This window comes from Pyxicephalus adspersus, chromosome 10 (assembly GCF_032062135.1).
Source record: "Pyxicephalus adspersus chromosome 10, UCB_Pads_2.0, whole genome shotgun sequence".
NCBI classification, from domain to species: domain Eukaryota; kingdom Metazoa; phylum Chordata; class Amphibia; order Anura; family Pyxicephalidae; genus Pyxicephalus; species Pyxicephalus adspersus.
The window spans coordinates 33,930,563-33,951,806 of record NC_092867.1 but is presented as its reverse complement, the minus strand read 5'-3'; the positions used below and the strand labels follow the sequence as shown (position 1 = coordinate 33,951,806).

At 38.1% G+C, this 21,244-nt stretch overlaps 1 protein-coding gene and 1 long non-coding RNA gene across 2 annotated transcripts in view; one reads left to right on the top strand and one right to left on the bottom strand.

The window, feature by feature from the left end:
• Positions 1-11,490, bottom strand: part of LOC140339669 (uncharacterized) — a 152,507-nt gene extending 141,017 nt beyond the window's left edge. The window contains exon 1 of the long non-coding RNA XR_011922502.1: positions 11,296-11,490. This is a non-coding gene — a long non-coding RNA (uncharacterized lncRNA). The remainder of the gene's footprint in view (positions 1-11,295) is intronic.
• The window catches only part of NPFFR1 (neuropeptide FF receptor 1), an 81,994-nt gene that overhangs the window by 49,895 nt on the left and 10,855 nt on the right, over positions 1-21,244 (top strand). The window contains exon 3 of the mRNA XM_072424469.1: positions 16,146-16,245. Within this exon, the coding sequence (XP_072280570.1) occupies positions 16,146-16,245 (100 nt within the window). The remainder of the gene's footprint in view (positions 1-16,145; positions 16,246-21,244) is intronic.

The following is a 21,244-nucleotide window of genomic DNA, read 5'->3' as shown; positions in this document are numbered from 1 at the left end:
TTTTCCAGGCGTTACAAAGTGTTGTCTTGAAATCAAATATAAAGTCTTAAAAAAAAAAAAAAAAGGTAAAAAAAAATAAAAAAATAATAATAATAATAATAATAATAATAATAATAGGTGAATCTCCCAAATGGGGGGACTCATCAACAGCAACAAAAGCCTGGCATACAATCAAACTATTCCCCACTATATGCAACATGAAAAAGGTGAGTATAAGAAGTGTGTATAGGAAAGCCTTCAATAATTAAACTAAAATGTTGGTGTTTACATACTCTGATTTTTTTTCTTCTTACTTTTCACAGAGCATATCACTATTAAAGTATGCTTGGGTTACCTAATTCCAAAAATGTTATTGATGTTGCACATGGTGGCCTCTCAGGAGGATTCCTAAAAGCCTAAAAAACACATTATCTATTAAATTATATATATAAAATTAAAAATATTAACTGCAGAATTGCAGCCCTTTTTGGGGATCTGGGCCTGGAGTGTTGCTCCTCCTTTTTCCAGGTCATATTTTAGGATGGCTAGGAAGCACATGGTCTATAATAATAATTATTAAGGCACCTGCCTTTGGAGACAAAGGGAAGTAGGTCTCCCACAGTTAGGTCTGATAGACCAGAGCCAGGAGGCAAAATTTTGCCTTTTTTGTCATGACTTTGATCCCCTACAAGGGAAAACAATAGATTTTCTTTGTTTGTGGTGGAGTTTTTGTGAAAAATAGTGGGCAGAGCACCCTAAAATTTAAACAAACATTGGAAGTACCTCTCTGCAGCAAGTGCTTTTGATCCCAAAAATATATATTTATTCTTAAAGAATATATCCAAGCCTCATACTCCTAGACACATATTATATATGGTTTAAAAACTTACAAATGTTTGACTACTTATTAATGTTGTGTTTAAGGTAAATATCTGTTTCAAAGAAGGATTTTCAACCAGCATAGTAGGTAAGGAAAAATTGTAGGCCAGCTGGGGGACCTACATCTAACTGTTGGAATATGTCTAAACATAAGACTACAGACATGTAATACGAAGAAAAGACTTTCCTGTCAATATTATCTAGTTTTCAAATTTAATCATGACAAAGCCAAGGTTACAACACAAAACTGAAATAAACTTTGCCAATAGAAAAGACCACATCTTTTTTTTTCTCTAGTTCTAAACGAAATATGATCTTCATTTTACAGGCATTTGCAAGTAAACACATTTGAAAAACCAATACTGACTTTGGGCTCTTGAAATTGATACCTCAATTCTTAGCTCACAGAAGCTTACATATTTTCAAAAGACACAGCTGAGCATTGAAGCATACAGATTAGTTTAAAACAATTGTACATGTTACAGTGAGAAAAATAATCTTAATAATCTCAGTAGAATTTGCTACATGAATTTGTGTGCTTGGCAGACACAGGCAACTAAAAACACGTCTATTGGTATTCAGAATAAACTACACAAAGCTCAAACAGCAATTATCAGCAATGCAAGTCTTGTACTTCCAGTAAAAGACTAACCAGATGAAACAGAAAATTTATTCATCAGGTCCCAAATATTTGTCTAGATGAAGACAGTGAAATGGCAAAGAGCACAAACAAAAGTAAACTTTAAACTAAATGATCACAGTTAAATGTAAATCACTTTCAACTCAAAACAATGGACGATTATAGTTTTCTATATTCATTAAATAAGCTCAAGGTACAGTAAATTTTTAGGATGGGATATCATAAAAACAAAAAGGAGAATAAAAACCTGTGGACACAGACCCAAATGTATCCTAATATTTAGTCTGGTATGTAATTAAAGCTGAACTAAACCCACTATACTCTTCCCAGTCTCATCACAGACACCGCATCTTCTTCCTTGAGATAATTTTGTCCATCTTTATTGGCTAGGCTGGGATAACATTCATACCAGACACATGCAGGAGAAACCAGGATTGCTGTATCATGCCGGTATCCTGGCAACCAACTTTTTAGGCAGATACCAAAGTGATCAGGCAGGTAGGAGGAATTTTTGCAGAGGGGACATCGCTTGTCCCTTTATGCAATAACATAATATTAACATTTTTGTTAATTTTTTGCATTTTTGAAGCTCTTGCCCCTCTTGCAGATACCCACAACATTAGAGGAGCCAGTAGGTCACATGTAATCAGCAATTCAGGGGTAGGCCAAATGACTTATAATTGAACCTGCTAATTGTGGGCTCATTTATTTTATCATAATGCCTTTGTGGATCTGTTTTACCTAAGACGTGTCCGGAGGAGCTGCGGGGAGAAGGTGAGTATTTTTTTTTTTTTTTAGAGATCGACGCTGGAACAGAACGGATCATCACAGCGGGGACCAAGTAAGTGAGGGGATTTACCCACCCGACAAAGTTCGGGTTTATCGATTTTTGCAAAATTTTTAAACCCGAACCAAGGTCGGGTTTAACGGTCGGGTGGTTAATTAAGAAACATAAGGCTACTAAACCAAACATTCTGTACAAAACATTACTGAAAGAGTATATTAATGATTACCAGCACATTAGATTATACAATATTTAAATAAATTTGCAATTACTGGTCTGACCTTGGGGTGAATATGATTGGGCATTCACTGCTTATGTTAGGTCCTGCTGAGAACCCGATGATGTCTTGATATACAACTCTGGAACAACAACTATGGAAGAATCAGCAACTTTTTGGCAACATTATAGAAAGTTGTCATAATTTACTAGGCCTTATTCGGCAAAAAAACCAACACAGTTACCGTATTTTTCGCCGTATAAGACGCTCCGGAATATAAGACGCACCCAATTTTAAAGGAAGAAAATCTAGAAAAAAAGATTCTGAACCAAATACTGTAGTAAAATATTACTATCATTATATATCAACTGTATAAAGTTAACAGCAGTTTAAGAACAATTTTATGTCAACCATGTAACAAATTAAGAACTATCTATACTCTCATTAACAGTCAGTAAAGTCAGTAAACAGTGAAAGTAACAAAAATAAGGCTGTAATGTTTTTATTCGAACCCCAAGAATGTCTCTTCTTCGCTGCTATCAGAAATGAGGAAGGACAGATCCACACAGTCGTTGTCATCACTTTCTTCCTCACTGGTGTCAAATAAGATGTCGTCTTCTGTTCCATCCAAGGCATTACTAATGCCACACTTCTTGAAGGATTTTACAATAATGTTCTCCTTCACGGAGTCCCATGACCTTTTAACCCATTCACACACTTGTGTTGATAGTGGGCCTCTTCATCCGCCCAGTAGGCGTCAGATCATGGTTCCCAGCTGCCATCCAGGTGTTCCACTCCTCTCGCATCATAACTTTGAACGGTTTGTTAATGGAAACGTCCAGAGGTTGCAGCTGGCTGGTAAGACCACCAGGAATCACAGCTATTTGGCTCTTAACTTCCTTAAAGTTCTTTTTAGTAGTTTCCGTAATGTGCGCTCTGAACTGGTCAAGCGCCAATAAGGAAGATTTCTCAGAAGCCCGCCAGGACGTTTGGACCACACTTTGTCAATCCACAGCCTCATGCCATTTTCGTCCATCCACCCTTTATCATGAACGTGCACGACGACTCCCCGTGGAATTGTTTCTTTTGGGAATGTTTTCCTTTTAAAGATCAACATCGGAGGCAGTTTGGTACCATCCTAAAAGGGACATTTACCCATGTAAACCAATACATGTGTGTGTGATCTTCCGGTTAATCATCATCAAGATTCCTTCAAACAGAGCTCTCCTTTCTGAAGGCTGACAGTTAGTGACTGTGGATGAAACCTGGCTCCACATCTATGATCCTGAAAACAAGAAACAGTCAAAGGAATGGCGGCACAGCGGGTCCCCGCGGCCGAAGAAGTTCCAATTCCAGAAATCAGCCAAAAAGGTCATGGTGTCTGTTTTCTGGAACAAAGACGGTATTCTTTTGGTGGACTACTTACCTCAGGGCTATAGTATCACCGGACAGTATTATGCTAACCTCCTAGACCAGCTGAAGGAAGCAATTAGAACAAAATGCCGTGGAAAGTTGACTAAAGGGATCCTTTTTTTGCAGGACAATGCACCTGCGTACACGTCAAACGTTGTAGCTGCCAAATTAACCACCCTGGGTTTCCAAATGGTCCACCATCCCCCTCGGACTATTATCTGTTACCAAATTTGAAGAAACACCTGAAGGGGCAACGTTTTGAGGACATTTTCGACATCAAAGATGCTGCTGAGAGCTGGTTTGCAGCCCAACCATAGGACTTTTATTTTAACGGTCTAGAAAAGCTGAAACTACACTGTACCAAGTGCATCAGTCTCAGGGGGAATATGTTGAATAAATGTGTTGTTTCATAACTCTGGCTCTCTTCTTTCTGGGCAAAGCCAGGAACCTCTCAGCACCCCCTTTCATTTATTGTATATTATCACTATTTCATCAAGCCTTACACCTATTTTTTTGCCCCAACTCAAACACTCCTACACAGGGTAAACAAAAGGGGGTGCACGTGAAAGTAGAATGGGGAACTGAAACAACAGAAGGCTTTACTTTTTGAAACAACAGAGGATGATAGCTCCCATTCTACCCTTTGCTGACTTCTCCCCATTATTTAGACTTGGCTTTGCTGACTTCCCCTTCTGTTCTGGTTAAGAACCAAAAGCAGCACCCTGGTCCTGGAGCTTCTAATACCGAGAGGGTCCTCACCTACACCTGTTGAACCCTTCAAGCTGGAGCTAATGGCTTTTGTGTAGGCAGTAATTAAATGCTTTGCTTCATACCTGAGAAGAGTTTAAGGTCAGGATGGATAATCTGTTGATTCCAGGAAAACCTTGGTAACTTAGGTAAAGTGAATCACTTTGCCAAGTTTAGGGTGAAAGCATCAACCTGTGACCACACTGCCCACCCAGATATGTGGAAGCACTACTGGCTTTCTCATGGCTTTCTGCAGAGGATACATTCAGACAAGGGAACTAGTTTAATAACAAGTTCTTCTGAGAATGGTGCCATTTACAAGGGATTAAAAAGTAGCAAACTACTTCACACCATTTAGGAGAGGTGTGTGAGAGATTCATTCTGGAAGAACTGCTGAGAGGCTTAGCTCATGAGAAATAAATGAATGTACATATTACTTTAAGTGGTCTAAAATACATTATATTCCTTAATAGGCTACTGATCCTACCATATTAAATTTGGCTGTACTTATCATTTTGTATTCCAAAAACCACAAGAATTCACTGAAAATGGTAAATAGGGGTGTGGTACAAATTATACAGATACAGATACAGTATTAATACTTTGTCAGAAGACTATTTACTACCAGAGCACTCCAGCCACAGTTAGAATGGCTTTTTGCCCTTGGGCCTTGGATTCCTCTTGGTGTTTGCCTACTCCGGCTACCCTGAACCTTACTGAGAGCGTCCCGAGACTCCTGATCAGAAATAGGTTAACACTGAATAGACTACACACTAACCCCTGGCAATAGAACCCCCTGCTTGGAAATTAATCTCACTCCCTCGCAGGACTTGATAGCAATGGACACATATTTTGATTCCCTAAATTTGATATAGTATATATTTAATGTTATTATACAGCTGAAGAACTTTTTGCAAACTTCATTTCATACTAACCATTGAGGTCAGATGCCTCTTGTTAAAACACCAAAAAATCACCCTGCTTTTACACGAACACATATCTACAGCAGATTTACTTTTTTCTTTCAGAACAGAGAATAAATCTTTTGACATTTTTTGTAAAATGCAAAGTAATTGTGTTGTAACAACGCATATATCTGCACAAATTATTGGCAAATGTTTTACTGATCAAATATATAAACAATTTTTTAATGATTTTTATGAAAATAAAAACTATTAAAAAAGGCCATTGCTCATGTTTTCTGGCTACCAAAAAGCCTAGAGTAGAAACTGTTTGGAAAAACTGGACAACATGACCTATTGTTACAAATAATGAAAAGTGAACAATGAGAGATGCAGCAAGGATTCGCTTTACCTCTACCGCAAGGCGAATTGCATAAATGCCCCATGACCTGCAATTATGGCAATAGCTGTGAGAAAGAAAATGTATTTGCTGAAAATTGGTGTCATTTATAAGTATTATGCATGAGAAGTGTCTCCAATTATTTTGTCATATCCCCTGTGTATCAGACCTGCTGAACTGAACATAATGGGTCTCCACTGTCCCTGGTATGTTATTAGAAACGTACAGAATCTGTGCCTCTGGTGACCTACCCACTTTTGTTGCCAGGCCTAGCTTTAAGCATTATTGTAATTTTAGTGGACTGGCTTTATTAGGGGTAAAATTACTTCACTATTAATACAATGCTTATAACTAATATAAAAATATTTAAATATAGCTTGTGTTAATAGATTAAATAATCAGAAGCAGGGGAGTAACTACACATCACAGGACCTAGCCAACAGAGAAAAAGAACCATTGTACAAGACTAACTGCTATGTGGCAAAGGGCACAGAAAACATATTAAGGGAAAAACAGATCTGTGTGAAGCACAGCATGTAGAATGGGTTTAAAATAGGGGAAGTATAGCATATCAAATAGGACATTTACAGCATATAAAATGTGCAACATGCCCTAATGCAAAGCAGGTGCACGAATGATAAAACATACAGAATTTATTAATATATGCGTGCAGGGGCAAAGAGTATGAAACATAAAGGGGCAGATTTAATAAAGGAGAGCATACATTTTCACCAGTGAACCTGGGTGATCCAGCAAACCTGGAATGGATTTCAAATTCATTTGCTATTTATTAGCAAATGTTTTCAATCCTGGATCCATTGCAGGCTTTTTGGCTCACCCAAGCTCACTGATGGGTAGCTTTATTAAATCATAGCCCAAAGTGTGCAAAAGTTAGTATGGAAATGTACAGGGTAGGGTGTAGGGGTCAGGAACATATGACACACAGTGTACAGCAATATGTAATGCACAGAGTTCAGGAGTCCCTAAGTAATGTGTATGAGTGCAGGGCTCAGGAGTATGTAGAAGGCAGAAATAAAAAGTTAATATACAGAGAACAACGTTCAGGAGTATTTTGTACACAAAGCGCTGGATTCAGTAGTATGTAATACACAGAATAAAGGGATCATGACTATGTAATGGACAGAGTTTAGTGTAGTAATGTAGCAGCCATAAGTATATGACATACAGCATACCGAGTGTGTCCGTCAGGGTTATGAACCAAGACCAGCACAGGAATTTGCTTTTTATGTTCAATATACAGTGCAGTGGTCAGGACGTCCAATGTGTGCAATGTATAGCCTTGCTTACAAAGTGCATGTCCATTTCCAACTCGAATATGACTACCCCACATGTAAAAGTTTCCCAAACAAAAATTTTCATTCTTCCTCCAAGCTAAACTTCTCCTCAGGCAAAAGTCTGCCCCCTACCCTCAAGTAAAAAAAATAAACAAATCACCCCTTTCGTCTATACTATTCTAGTATGAAATTCATACTTGGCATCAACTGGCATGTAATAGACACTCCATGCAAGTCCCCTAGTGCCTGTAGACCCATACTTATACTTCATCAACTGCTTTTTCTTGTATTTGTACAAAAGCAAAAAGTGGTAGTAAGAAGTAGGAGAAGGAAGGGAGAAGAGGAAGGAACCACAACCTCAGTCACCACAGATGTAGGGCTTGTAGCAAAAGAAGTACAAGGATCATTAAAGGCCTAAACAGTTCGCAACAACAAACTGCTTATTTTATTGTTGTGTCTTCCAAGAGGCTTGTTTCTCATTGACGTCCTGTAGCAAACACACCTACATAACTGCAGTTATAAATGCACGTATTGTACAGTAAGGCTATTGGTCATGATGATAATCTAACTGAAAAGTGAATGAGAGTTTTAGCTTCCCTTCACACTGCACATTGTTGAAATAGGAAGGTATATAGGGCCTGATTTATTAAAGCTCTCCAAGGCTGGAGAGGATACACTTTCATCAGTGAAGCTGGGTGATACAGCAAACCTGGAATGGATTTCTTAAAAATTATTTACTATTTGTTAGCAAATGTTTTGAATCCTAGACCTGATCCATACCAGGTTTGCTGTATCACCCAGCTTCATTGATGAAAGTGTATCCTCTCCAGCCTTGGACAGCGTTAATGAAACAGGCTCATAGTGCCTACATGTTACTGATGCAAACATTTTATAAGATGTTTAGGGGTACTTAATCGCAAATATAGCCCATACTATACCAAACAACTGCAAAAAGCCTCAGTTTTGGCTTTATGGTGATAGTAACCAAAGTGTAAAAGACATTTACAAACTGCCAATTAAATGATACCCACTCAGATATCAAGCACATTGAATATATGAGGGTGGCCATAGAATAATTGTTCATTTTGTCTATAGTTCATTTTGTCCACACTCCTTCCTACAACACTGAAATAGATCAGGTGACGGTAATGAAAGCAGAAGCTCCCATTAATCAATCAGTTTGATTATTGTGATACAAAGGCTTGCACATATCTGCAATATTTTGTAAAGACGTCTGCTTATAAAAAAAAAAAACACATGCTGTAACATCTTCAAAACAACCATATAATTAGGCAGAACGTCTCAGACACTCAATAAAAGGTCAGACAACCTAAAATGTCCTGCTGCTAGCATTTTCAGATTTACTTAAACTTCAATTATATAAAAAAATATTTAAATCTTGATTGTGGAGTCTTTTCCTGAAATGAGTTCATTTTACATATTTAAGAGAATTATGAAAACATCACAAGCAAGATGACTTTCTATATTAGCATAGTAATGAGCAACAGAAAATGAGATATTTTGGCACTTGAAAATACTTAATTGTGTGTGGATTTGGCCAACTGTTCAATCTAATATCTCAAATATGTAACAACAAAATGAAATATTACAGTATATATAATGACCACATTTATTTAAAAAAATGAGCAAGGCAGTATGAAGTTAGAATTAAAGTGAACCAAACTGTAAACCACACTGAATGATAATAGCTTGTTCTTACCATTTGGTTTGGTACTCAAACAAGTACCATCAAAATGACTAATTTGAGATCAATATTTATTTAGATAAAAGCCAGAGAAAGTCAATTACAGCCACTTGTTTTACATTTTTAGCTCCACTTTAGTTATATTCTTTCTTCACTAATTTATTCTACTGCATAAACAGATTTCCTTTTTCTTCATGTACATAAAAGAGGTGGTACCGTAATGCAACATACCTAAACTCAGTTTAACATACCTAAACCTAAAGTCAGAATTTTTGCTTTACATAGAAGGGTAGACAACCGTTTCATTTAAAGAAAAACTTCTGTTTGTTAGTGTTTTTTTTTGTTTTTTTAAAAAGGGTGTAGCATCTCCCCCCCCTAATTCTCGATCGCCTACGCGATTAAGAATGAGTGGGAGTGCAGAGCCTCCCGGGATACCTACATCATGCTTCCAGGGAGGCTCTTGGCTGCTCCTTCTGCGCATGCCCAAGACTAAAGAAGCTTTTTCAACAATAGGGAAAAAAATTGCCGATCTCACGCATGCACAGTAGGATCAGCAAGAACGGGTGACATAGATTGGGAAAAAACTTGCGCGAGATCGGGTGACATAGGAAGAACACAGATAAAGAGAGAAGATGTCAGCGCCTGACTCTCCCTCTGTGTCGGACCGATGTCAGACGACTGACGGACAGACTGATCTGCCGGATTGAAGGTAATTGTGATTTTTTTGTTTTGGGTTTACTTCCGCTTTAAAATATATATCAAAGTACACATTTAGAAAAGCCTTGGGGCTTTGAATATTCTTCACAGGATGGCAAACAACAACAAGCCTTTCCATGGAATTACATTGAGCGGTTTCTATGAAACCTCCCTAATCGTTTTGAGCTCACTGTGATTATATAAAATGAGCAATGCCATTATATTGAGTATAACTGTTTATGTGGGCTTCAGCCTATAAAACAACAGTGTGTAGAGAAAGCTTTTACAAAACATTTGCAGGATTTTAGCCAACCACAGATCTTAAAGCAGCAATCATTTTAATTTTAAACAAACATCTAGAAGGCTTTAGCAAACTACTATACAGCACACTAAAAGCATGCTAGCAGCTTGTTTAAAGGGGCAGTCAGCATTTCCCTAAATATGTTCCCTATGTTCAACATTCCAGAAGCAAATAGTCTTTTTAAAGGCTTTAACAATGCTGCTCAAAATTTGTAGAAACCTTTTGCAAAACCTTGCTCTACACACTGCTTTCATAAAGCTGAAATCTTTTTGATTAAGTTCTATAGTGAACCTTTGCTCTGCCACTTCATTTAACTTCATGATATAAGTGAATTGCTCAGTACTTCCAGGTAGAGAAGGACATGAAATTCTCTCTCCTTCCTCCCAAGAGCTACAAGAGGCTGGAAGAAAGTCTTTAATGTGTCAGATCCAACCCCAGTGATTTATAGCTCATATGGAACATCCTTGTATCTCTTCATGGGCAAACAGGGCAAAGGAAAGAAATAATATAAGAAAGTGAATATGTCTTCACTGGGTAAAGCACGGACTCACTGTAAGTGTCAATCTGGAAACATAAAACAGCTTGAATGCTTTGCAAAGTAACTAAATTTTAAAGAGTCCCTGTCACCACCCATACATATACAGTTAAAGCAGATCTATCACCGCATTTTAACATATAAAAGCTATACTTTTTATTTAATGGAAAACATTTTTGTTTTTTTACATTTTTTTGGGTGGGGGACCAACCTTGATGGGAAAGACTGAAGGAAAGACCTGTGTCACATAACCTAGGAGGCTGCGGGCTGCTCCTTCTGCGTACGCCCAATATCAGGTAAGCGTTATCAGAGGCTCTTTGTTACCTCCATTTTTAGTAAGACCAGTCACCCAAATTCACTCCTGCACAGTGCAAGTTAAGGTGATGTGGGAAGGACCCAGACCATTCTTTCCAACGCCAGAAAGAAGAGGGAAGCCAAGCCAGTGACGAATGGAGGGCTTGCCATCAGCATTTTTTTCTTCATGAAAGTTCTGTTTTAAACATAAATACTAAATGTACTCAGACACTTTTAAAAATCGGTCGTTATTACTTTGTTATGCTGTAAACATAACTTTTATTATTCACCTCAGACTGCAGGTGGTGTCGGAGCATGAACACATCACTGCTTCCCCTCCCAAACCTGACCAAGGTCCTGATAACCCTTTAAGTCATTGTTTTTTATACCCAGCATTCAGCTTTGTCTTCCTGGCAGTCTCTTGAAGCAGATATTATTAAATCTTGTGATACCACATACCCCATGTGTACAGCTGGAATATACCTAAATCTCATTGTTCATTCCTTACCTGGCTTTATTTGCATGTTTCTTCCTCTATGTTCCTTTTCCAGAAAGTTTGGTGCTCGTCTCTCAGGAAACATAGTCCCATTAGGCTTCACTCAAGTCCTCATTCCCACCAAGGGCTCTTAAAGCCCTCACAAGGCTAGCCCTGTGCATGGCAAGACATGACAGCTCTGCACCTAGGTGTGGGGCTGCACTGAGCAGGAACACCATGCAGTGTGAGGGGAAAGACAGGAAGGAGGTTTTACCTCAGCTGCCCTCAGGGCTCATTAGTGGCAGGTGAGGCCACTGTGCTTAGTCTGCTCTGGGTATTGCTGCTGCCTCATACAAACTTTGTAAACTGGGAATGTTTTGTCACAAAATATATGTAATTTGCAACACAAATATTACAAGTAATTGAAATTATATAGCACAGCATACAGTACATAAAAAACACTCCCCAGCCACCTTTCAAAAGCTGTTTACAGTTTACATTTTGTTATTAGTATTGCAGTTATGTATAGTATTATATTTATGCTAATTTAAATAAAAACAACCACATAGCCAGAAAATGGCTGTGACATGACATGTAATACACAAAATGGCACAAAATAGAATGGTAACCTATGGCAACCAGGCTTCACCTTGCTGGATTCAGGCCTGTGATGGAAGTATTGAAATTGGTTTCTTGGGCTGAATAAACAGACAGCCTCTTCTTATAGAACCTTTGCCTATACTTATGACTTAAAAGCAGATCTATCACCACCGTGTTAACATTATATAAAATCCACAACCTCCTGAGATACAAACATTATATCCCAGGAGGCTGTGGGTCTTCTATACATGCCTTTTACAGCTTTCCTAAAGTAAATTTTCGATCTCACACATGTGCTGTGAGATCAGCATTTTTTTTTACATTTTCAGGAAGACATGTCACCCAATCTCACGCCTGTGCAGTGTGGGATTGGATGACATAAGAAGAAGAAAGAAGATGGCGGGGCCCACTGTCACTGTTATAAATAAAGCCCTATGTGTGTTATGTTTTGCTGTGTTACATTAAAGCATGTACATGTGTTATGTTAGGGCATGATGAACTGGCTGGCAGGGGACCAATCCTAAAAAAACAGATGCAGCATTTTCTCCTATGCAGCACACCACATGGCACAGTAGAGGGTTGTGGTGCCCCTCAATGCCTGTGCATCTGAGTTGCCATAGGGCAATCAAGTGACATCAAGTGAAAGTGATTGGCATTACCAGCTGCTATGACACTTTTTTTCCCGCATATAAAGCACCTTAAGCACAAGCATCTGTCTGGACCCTGAAGCTTGCAAAATGCTTTGTCACAGTATGCTTGTCTTTTAAAAAACAAATCATAGCTAATTATATGTACCAGAAAAAAGCTTTCATAATTCAGATCTGTAACAGATGTTAATGTTTATTTTCACCTTGAAAATGATTAGGAAAAACACAAAACAAAATCTCTTTCTGTTGGTCATACAGTGCTAAAACCCCATCCTCCTGCTTAACCTTAACCTTTCCTGCCTGATGCCTTTGCCTGACCACCCTTGTAAAACTTACTTCCCCCTCTTCCCCACCTGGTGCCTAACTGTAACCCCAACTTCTTGATGCCTAACCTTAAACTCTTGTTGCTGCTTAACCGTGACTCCCCCTCTTAATTAGTACATAAGTTTAGGCAGAAGCTAACCTATCCAAACCCTAACCTCAAACACTAAGGCTAAAGTCAGACCTGCAGCTGACCACAGCAGTCTGCCACAGGGTCAACAGGGTCAACCGAATGGGAGCAGTTGGGAACTTTGTGCAGGCAGTTGAGTTTGCGGTTGCAGTGGATTGTGGCTGAGATTGCTGAACACAACATGTTTCTTCTGGCTGCTCTTGAGAAGCCAGCCACTTCCTTTAACTTGAATGCAACTGCTTCGCCTTTAACTGCAGCTCACAGCAGTTGTAAAGAGGTTGTGGATGCTCCTGGAGGACAGAGAAAAATGAATCAACCTTCGGAAAACATTGAACCACACCATACAAAGGTTTAGTGCGGTTGGGGATAAACTGTGGTTGACACAAGAACTGCAGGGTTAAACCCCACAGTACTGAAGAGGGAGGCTGGGAGTGGCTAACAGCACTGGTATGCAACTGCAAGTCTGAAAGCAGCCTAACCTTCCAAATAACTGCCAAACCATAACCAACCAGCTGGAACAGTTTGACAGGTAGGCTATTTTGATGGAACGCAGGCATTAACTGGGATGAGCATCTAGATTCTGGTGTACAAGCCACAGTCATGGGACCCATGGTACCTGTGCATTCTTTCAAATCAGTCCCCCTGCAACTAACTTTCACCCTATATCAATCTTCACATACTGTACTTATCAACACAGGAAATTAAAAACTGTGCACAGAGCTCTACAGTGAAAAATAGGCATGTCTACAAGGGTTGTGAAAGCCCCCCCTAGGAACACAATGAAGTAGTGAGTCCAGAGGCGGGGTGGCCAGATTGTGGAAGGGACTTAAGTGGGTATTCTGCCCTTCTCAGGGTTAAGAGTATGCAATGCATAATCCTTTGAAACCTGGCACTGCTGACAGCTTGGCATGTAGAAGGACCTGCTACAAACTTTTTTATACACGTGCCATAGCTTTATTATTATACAAATGTAATATGATAATACTAAACTTCAAGAAACATTTTCAGTTTTTAAATAAATGAAATAGGCTGGTACCTAACTGGGCTAGAACTACCAGAATTATTAGCAGCTTGGTTGTGCTTAATTGCAGCAATTTAATAACTAACCAGATGGAAGATCAATTTTCCTATGATCTACACAACTACCATGCATTAGTATCTTAGTGGCAATCACTTATGACAGAAGCACTGTGTAACCATGTAAGACTGATTGCTACTACATGTTACTTGTGTTGTTTACATAATTAGGAGCCATGTGTTCCATCTGTTTAGTAATCAATGTATACACCCACAGATAAATAGGTAGCAATTTTAGTGGCATGATTGACCTACTAAATATCTCACAGCCATGTGTTCCATCTGTTTAGTAATCAATGTATACACCCACAGATAAATAGGTAGCAATTTTAGTGGCATGATTGACCTACTAAATATCTCACGTGTAGCTTTAGTCTAATGGAAGTGATCCCAAGCAAGTCTGTCAGCTCATTAGAAAAAAAATAAAACTATCCTTGTATCTGTAGCCTGAATCTACAAGGTCCTTACAGCGACATCTGAACATTCTTTGTCTGATATTTACTGAAATTACTTTTGTTAACTTCAGCAAGAAAAAGTCAATATCGTTGTTGCTTTGCTTACCTTGTTTTCCATCAATCTCCCAACCTGTGCAGTTTAGTTCAGTAGCAAGACAATACTGTGTACACACTTTAATTTTGGGGATCTAGATTGTTTTCACCCAATATTTACCCAAAGATTAAAATGTATGAATTTTAAGTATAAATGGAATTACACATTTTCTAATTCAAAGTGGGTACATTTTGGGTAAAGGTTGGGTTTATCTTTGGTGGTATAAATATAGTTGTTTTGTAGCAGAGATATGGTAAACGTTTGTATTTATAAGGCAACAGAGAACATTTTGTTCGGATTTTGTCAATATAAGCAGCTGAATACTTTGCCCTCTGCACACAGATAAAGACTCTCAAAAAAGCACAAGTGTGTCCACACAACTATTAACAAAAATATCTAATAGCTCTGAGCTACTATTCCTTTCATATAATTGAATCATTGAAACTAACATAACAAAGATTATCTAGCTTTTAACTCCAGCAAACCAAAAAACAGAGTATTGATTATTGATTATTAAAAGTTTTTTTTTTATTAATGTGATATTTGTTTTCATAATATTTGGTTGTTTGTGGAAAATACCATAACATTTGCAGATTGGCAAAAGACTCTGATTAACCAGGTACTGCAAAGTCCACCCTAGTTATGAGCAACCCTTATTTTTGAAATAAAAAAATAAGAAAAATAAATGTACCTCAGTATGGTTATATTTCAGCTTTATGTTTATCATTAATGCACTGACCTGCTTTCTTAGTACAAGGGTAGATTTTATCTTGACACCAGGGATGATTTACTAAAGCAAAGTGAATTACGACTTGGCAATTACTTAGTAATTGAGGTACAAGCAAAAACAATGTTGTTTCTTTGCACATGTTTAGGTATTCCTTGAACTTTCATCACTTTCATTAGGTTAAGCGAAAAATCTCTTGCAATGTGATAATTCCATTTGCTAAATGAACAGACTGAACTCCTTTAGATAGCCAGCCACTATTTTAGCCACTATGCATTGTGCCTGATTTATGAAAGCTCTCCAAGACTGGAGAAGATCATAGAAGAATCTAGGTTACCCAGCAAACCTGGAATGGATGTATACAAACTAATTTGCTAATAATTGGCAAATTTTGGACAAGATCCATTCCAGATTTGCTGGATCACCCTGGTTTTTCTATGAGAGAATATATTCTCCTGTCTTGGAGAGCTATAATAAATGAAGCGCAATATGTCAAAGTACTTTGCTGTTTTTTATTATGATGAGATCCATACTGCTTATATCTAAAAAGCTACTGTATGTTAGGATTTCTAAACTTGGAATAGAGGTGAATTGTAGAACTATTGATAAAGTAAATCAATGGCAAAAAAATATAATTTAATAATTAATAGATACAATGTCCACCATCACACACATTTTAGGGTCCAAAATCACAACTGAGACCCTTTGGGATGGACACAATATGGATAAAATAGTAAGGGCAAAATACTATGTCGTTCTGTGCATTTCCCAGCATATGCAAAATAAAGATATAGATAACCTTGTAAAAATTATTTTTTTATTTTTTTTTTAGGGTGGCCTTTTGATAACATCATGTGCAAAATGAGCGGCCTTGTGCAAGGAATGTCTGTTTCGGCCTCTGTCTTCACCCTAGTCGCCATTGCAGTGGAAAGGTAACAACATAAAAATGAACCGTTTTGCTTTATTGTTTGTGTATTTCTTCTTTCTTTTTTTTTCTGTAAAAAGCACATAAAATAATTAAAGCATTTTACAAATATGCATGTTTAGAAATGTTGCATATGACATTGGATAGACCATATTAACAATTCATTGTACATAAAGTCTTGTACCTTTGAATAATGAATATTATGGTGCATACATTTACATGTTAAGGCTTTGAAAATAAATTCATGGACTTGCTAACCCTTTTTGATACAAACTGTTTCCTCACTCCCAGTCCTGCTGTGTTAATGCTTGTCAAAATGAAGCTGTAATTACAATGACTGAAGAGGAGGAGGAAATTATGTAAAATGTATTCAATGACATGCATCTTTATTTACAGAGCAGACTTTTAGGGAAACGAATCATGGTTGATCCCAGAAATCTCCTGAATACATTTTATTATCTTTGTTTTCATCTGTAGATGACTTTGTTTTAGGTCTGTACCCAATTAATTACATGTACCTTTTACAAGGAAAGCAGTCAATTGTTCACTGAATAATGGAATATGGAATACAGCCAAGTGGCGAGGTCTATCAATTTAGTGTAATACTAATTTGAACCTTTTTTCTTATGGGAGTCTTTAAGGTAATTAATTGAGAACTCATTTCTAAAATTAATTTAGTTCATTAGCATGAGGGTAATTAAGTTTTCTAATAAGAAGCATTAGCTATTGGTGTGTTTAAAAACTATGAACTATGAAATATGTGGTAATAGAGCCATATAAACAGACAGAGCAATGATTGTGCCTCATTTGCCTTGATATTTATTACAGTTGTGCTTTATCTTCAGCTATACCTAATCACATTCTAGATCAGTGTTTCTCAACCAGGGTTTCCAGGAACCCTGGGGGTTCCTCCAGAGTTTGCAAGCAGTTCCTTGAAATTCTAACCTTCTTGATTCCTCTGACCTTCTATTCAGATAGGGAGACAATAATTCATTTGGCGGAGGTGCCAGTCACAAAACACTGTGGCCTAGGCTATACCGCGCCAACAAGATGGTGACAATGCTGCACCTGGAGGAGAATCCATTGTCACCATCCTCATTTCCAGAGCCACTGGACGATCCAGCCTCCCAAGCATCTGACCACAGGGCTCCTTCAGATATGGAACCAGTGAGTACAGTTAGAGGCATGGCCCTCCAAGGTACTCTTGCAGACTGAACTGACAGCAGCCATAACCAAACTAGCCACCCGCCTCTCTCGTGGGATCAGGAATCTGGGCTCCTGCATAAACAATCTAGAATGTAAAACATAGTTATATAGTTACATAGTCAGTTAGGTTGAAAAAAAGACCAAACGCCATCAAGTTCAACTCCTAGAGTAAATAAAATCTATGATTAAAGACGTCCTGTATGGACTTAATTCCATTACATAGTTTGATGTCATCTGCAAACACAGAAATGGCACTTTTAGTCCCAATCTAGGACTCTCAATCTTAATAAAGATGTTAAACAGTAAAGGTCCCAACACCGAACCCTGGGGTACACCACTAATAATCTTGGACTATTCAGTGTATGAATCATTAATCACTACTCTCTGGATGCGGTCTTTAAGCCAGTTCTCTATCCATTTACAGATTGATTTTTCCAAACATATAGACCCTAACCTGTATATTAACCATCTGTGGGGTACAGTGTCAAATGCTTCAGCAAACTCAGTACACAATATCAACTGCTACTCCAGTGTATACCTGTTTACTTACTTCCTCATAAAAAGAGAGTAAATATTATTTACTAGCAGAAACTCCTCTATGTGGTTCTTTATCAAACTCTCTAGAACCATTTCATCTATAGACATTCAACTAACTGGCCTGTAGATACTTAGTAATGAATTTGCTCCCTTTTAGTAGATGATGTGATCATCGTGGTGGACTCCCATGACAGGACTTAAGGACATTAAGGACTTAAAAAAAACTGGTGAGGCAATGTTAGAACTGGTGGCCTACCAGAAAATGTGGAGGATCTTACTTCTCATGTGACAGCACTAATACAAGAGCTTTCGCCTAATTACCCTCTGGAAGGGCTCAAATTCAACCGCATCCATCATGCCTTGGGGCCCAAAAAAAACAAATGGTCCCTCACAGGAGGTTATAGTAAAGTTTACTTTTTATCATACCAAAGATACCGTCATGCATGCCACCTCGAACAAAAAGGAACTTAGTTTCCAATCGCACACATAACAAATCATTGCAATACTAGCACCTCAAACCCTACAGAAAATATGGGTGCTAAAACCCTACCTCAACATTATACAATCTAGGGGCATGAAGTATAAATGGAGCCACCCCTTCAAGTTGATTTTTCTATGTGACAATCATTCCTACTCCATCTCCACCTCAGAGGAAGCCTACAACATTTTTACACGCTTAAAGCTGTAAACTCCTGCTACTTCTAGCACCTCCTCACTGTCTCTGGACCTGTAGCATTCTCCTCGCTTACAACAATGTGGGAGAGGGTACAAAAAAAAAAGTTCAGGGCCTAAAGCCCCAGTATCTCAACAGGACCAGAATGAGGTCACCTAACAACCAGTAGCATTATCGCAGGCTACAGAACTGTCCTTCTCTGTCATTCTAGGATAAAATATATCTGGGGATATACATATATATATATATATATATATATATATTTATATATAGATATCAGCCCAAAAAACCCTCTTTATCTGCTTTTTTCTTTATATTTTGGATCATTAAACCCAAGGGCTATAACACTGTAACAATCTATCTATACCATACACTATACCTTCTAGAACAGTGGTCCACTAAAATTGTCGACTTTGGACCGCGCATGGGCGGGGAGCCAGGTGTCACTCAAAGAGGAAGAAACCTCCCCCATAATGAAATCATGATGCCAGAACCCGCCCACTCTCCAATCACAGATTTGAGCATCCCATTGTAGATAACTTCGCTGAGCCTGGGATCTGTATGGAGAACATAGTCCTCAGCTCTGGCTGGTGCGTCCACTCAGGGGTGCACTGGCCAGAGCTGAGGACAATCAAACTTTTCTCCATCGGTGAGGGACCACTGTTCTAGAACCTATATCTGGGGATACCTAGTGTTAGTTTAGAATTTTTGGCTGATATAAATACTTTTTTGTTAACCAGTTTTTTTTAATTAATGAATATCAATGTAATAAATGAGGTTTGTAATTATATATGCACATTGGGACAGACATGTTTTCTAAATACATATTTGCTTTGCTACTTCTTGCTTAGACATGCTGCACTGCTTGTGTATTGCTGATCCTCTGTTCTGTTGGTTTCTTGGGCTCTATCTGGTTGAAAACATTAGACTCACTCAAGTCTTTAATTAACATTTAAAACTTACAATACTTTTGGTGGTCAGATTAAGGCTGCCTTGGTATGGAAATACCAGTTTTACCTCTGTTTATTGATAGCAAGCTAGATATTTATATTTTACTGAGAACAATGTGATTTATTTTCAGTCTTTAAACCTCCAGTAATTACTTTGGACCCTTGCTATTCTAGTATCAGGATATACAGAAAAATATTTAACGTAAACTTCTGATTTTACGGTTGCATGTTACATTACCAACATACAGAATAGTTCGTGTGATCACGTCATACAGAAAAATATTTGTCAAATATATAGTAATTGAGAGCACATGTAATAAAATAATAGACATTGCTGAAAAGAAAAACATTAGACAGTGCTTTATCATGATAATTTGTTTCCATATTTAATTAATTTTTGGAGAAATTCTATTCTAGATTTGAATAAAAGTATTTAGTTAGCTAAATTGTATAGAAGATTTTTTTTTACAAGCCTAGGTGCTCTAAACCCAATAATCCCCATACCAGGATAGGTAATTTTTTTGTTAAATTTCCAGTGCTTAGAGCAACCAGTATTCAAAGTTGGGCATATCACTTGGTAAGACCACACCTTATGTTTCTGGAACTGAGATTGGGCCATGCCCCACTGAGCAGATGATACTGGAAACCTAATGACTATTTGCCTAAATATTCTCCTACAAATATGGTGCTGCAAAATGAACTGTGGCACTATTTCCTGGAGAGTTTGAACTCCATTTCTCAACATCAACTCTATGGAAAACCCAAAGGGGATGATTCAGAGGCGCTGTAATAAGGAGGCTCCCTGGCTTAGGAAAGACAAATTGGGCTAGAGAGCTCACCTGACCCAGACATTGAGGGTAGGAGGATAGATGTATATTTGTCTCGTTGCTCCCTTCCTACCCTCACAGATACATCAATTGAATTCCTTAACAGTTCTGTTACACCCACTGCCAATAGAATGCTTGCTTCTGAAAAGGCTTAAGGACCAGATGGGCTAATATATCTATATTACAAATCCTGTAGTCCCATTCTGGTTTCTACATCTGGCATCTTTATTTTATAGCTTTCTGGATGGATTAGCAATTCCATCCACCATGTTGCATGCCCATGTATCTGTGTTTCTGAAACCTGGAAAAGAACCAGCTGACCCAGCAAGCTACCGTCCATTTGCCCTCCTGAATTTAGATTTAAAATTGTTAACCAGGATTTTTGCCACATGTTTAGGCCCTCTATTACCCTTTTCTAGGGACCAGGTTGGTTACATTATGGTTGGGTTAGGCAGCTGACAACACCAGGAGGACTATTTCCCTTATTGATGTGATTAACAAAATGGATCAGGGAGCCCTAATCCACAGCTTAGGTGCTGAAAAGGCCTCTGATAGGCCAGATATCTTTACAAAAAGGATGTCTGTCCTTTGGTACTTTTTATTTTAGACATATTACACATCATGGGACACGTAAATTGCTTACCTTTTTGAATTTTGAACTACCCACAAACTCCTACTACAGCTATCTCTAAATATGTCACTTTGCTTAATCAAGAGGGGTCTCCCTCTTAGAAGCCTCACTAAAACACAATACATTACATTGAAATCACCTTCCCTCTCTACAGAACTAGATTTGTATAAACAAATTCAAGA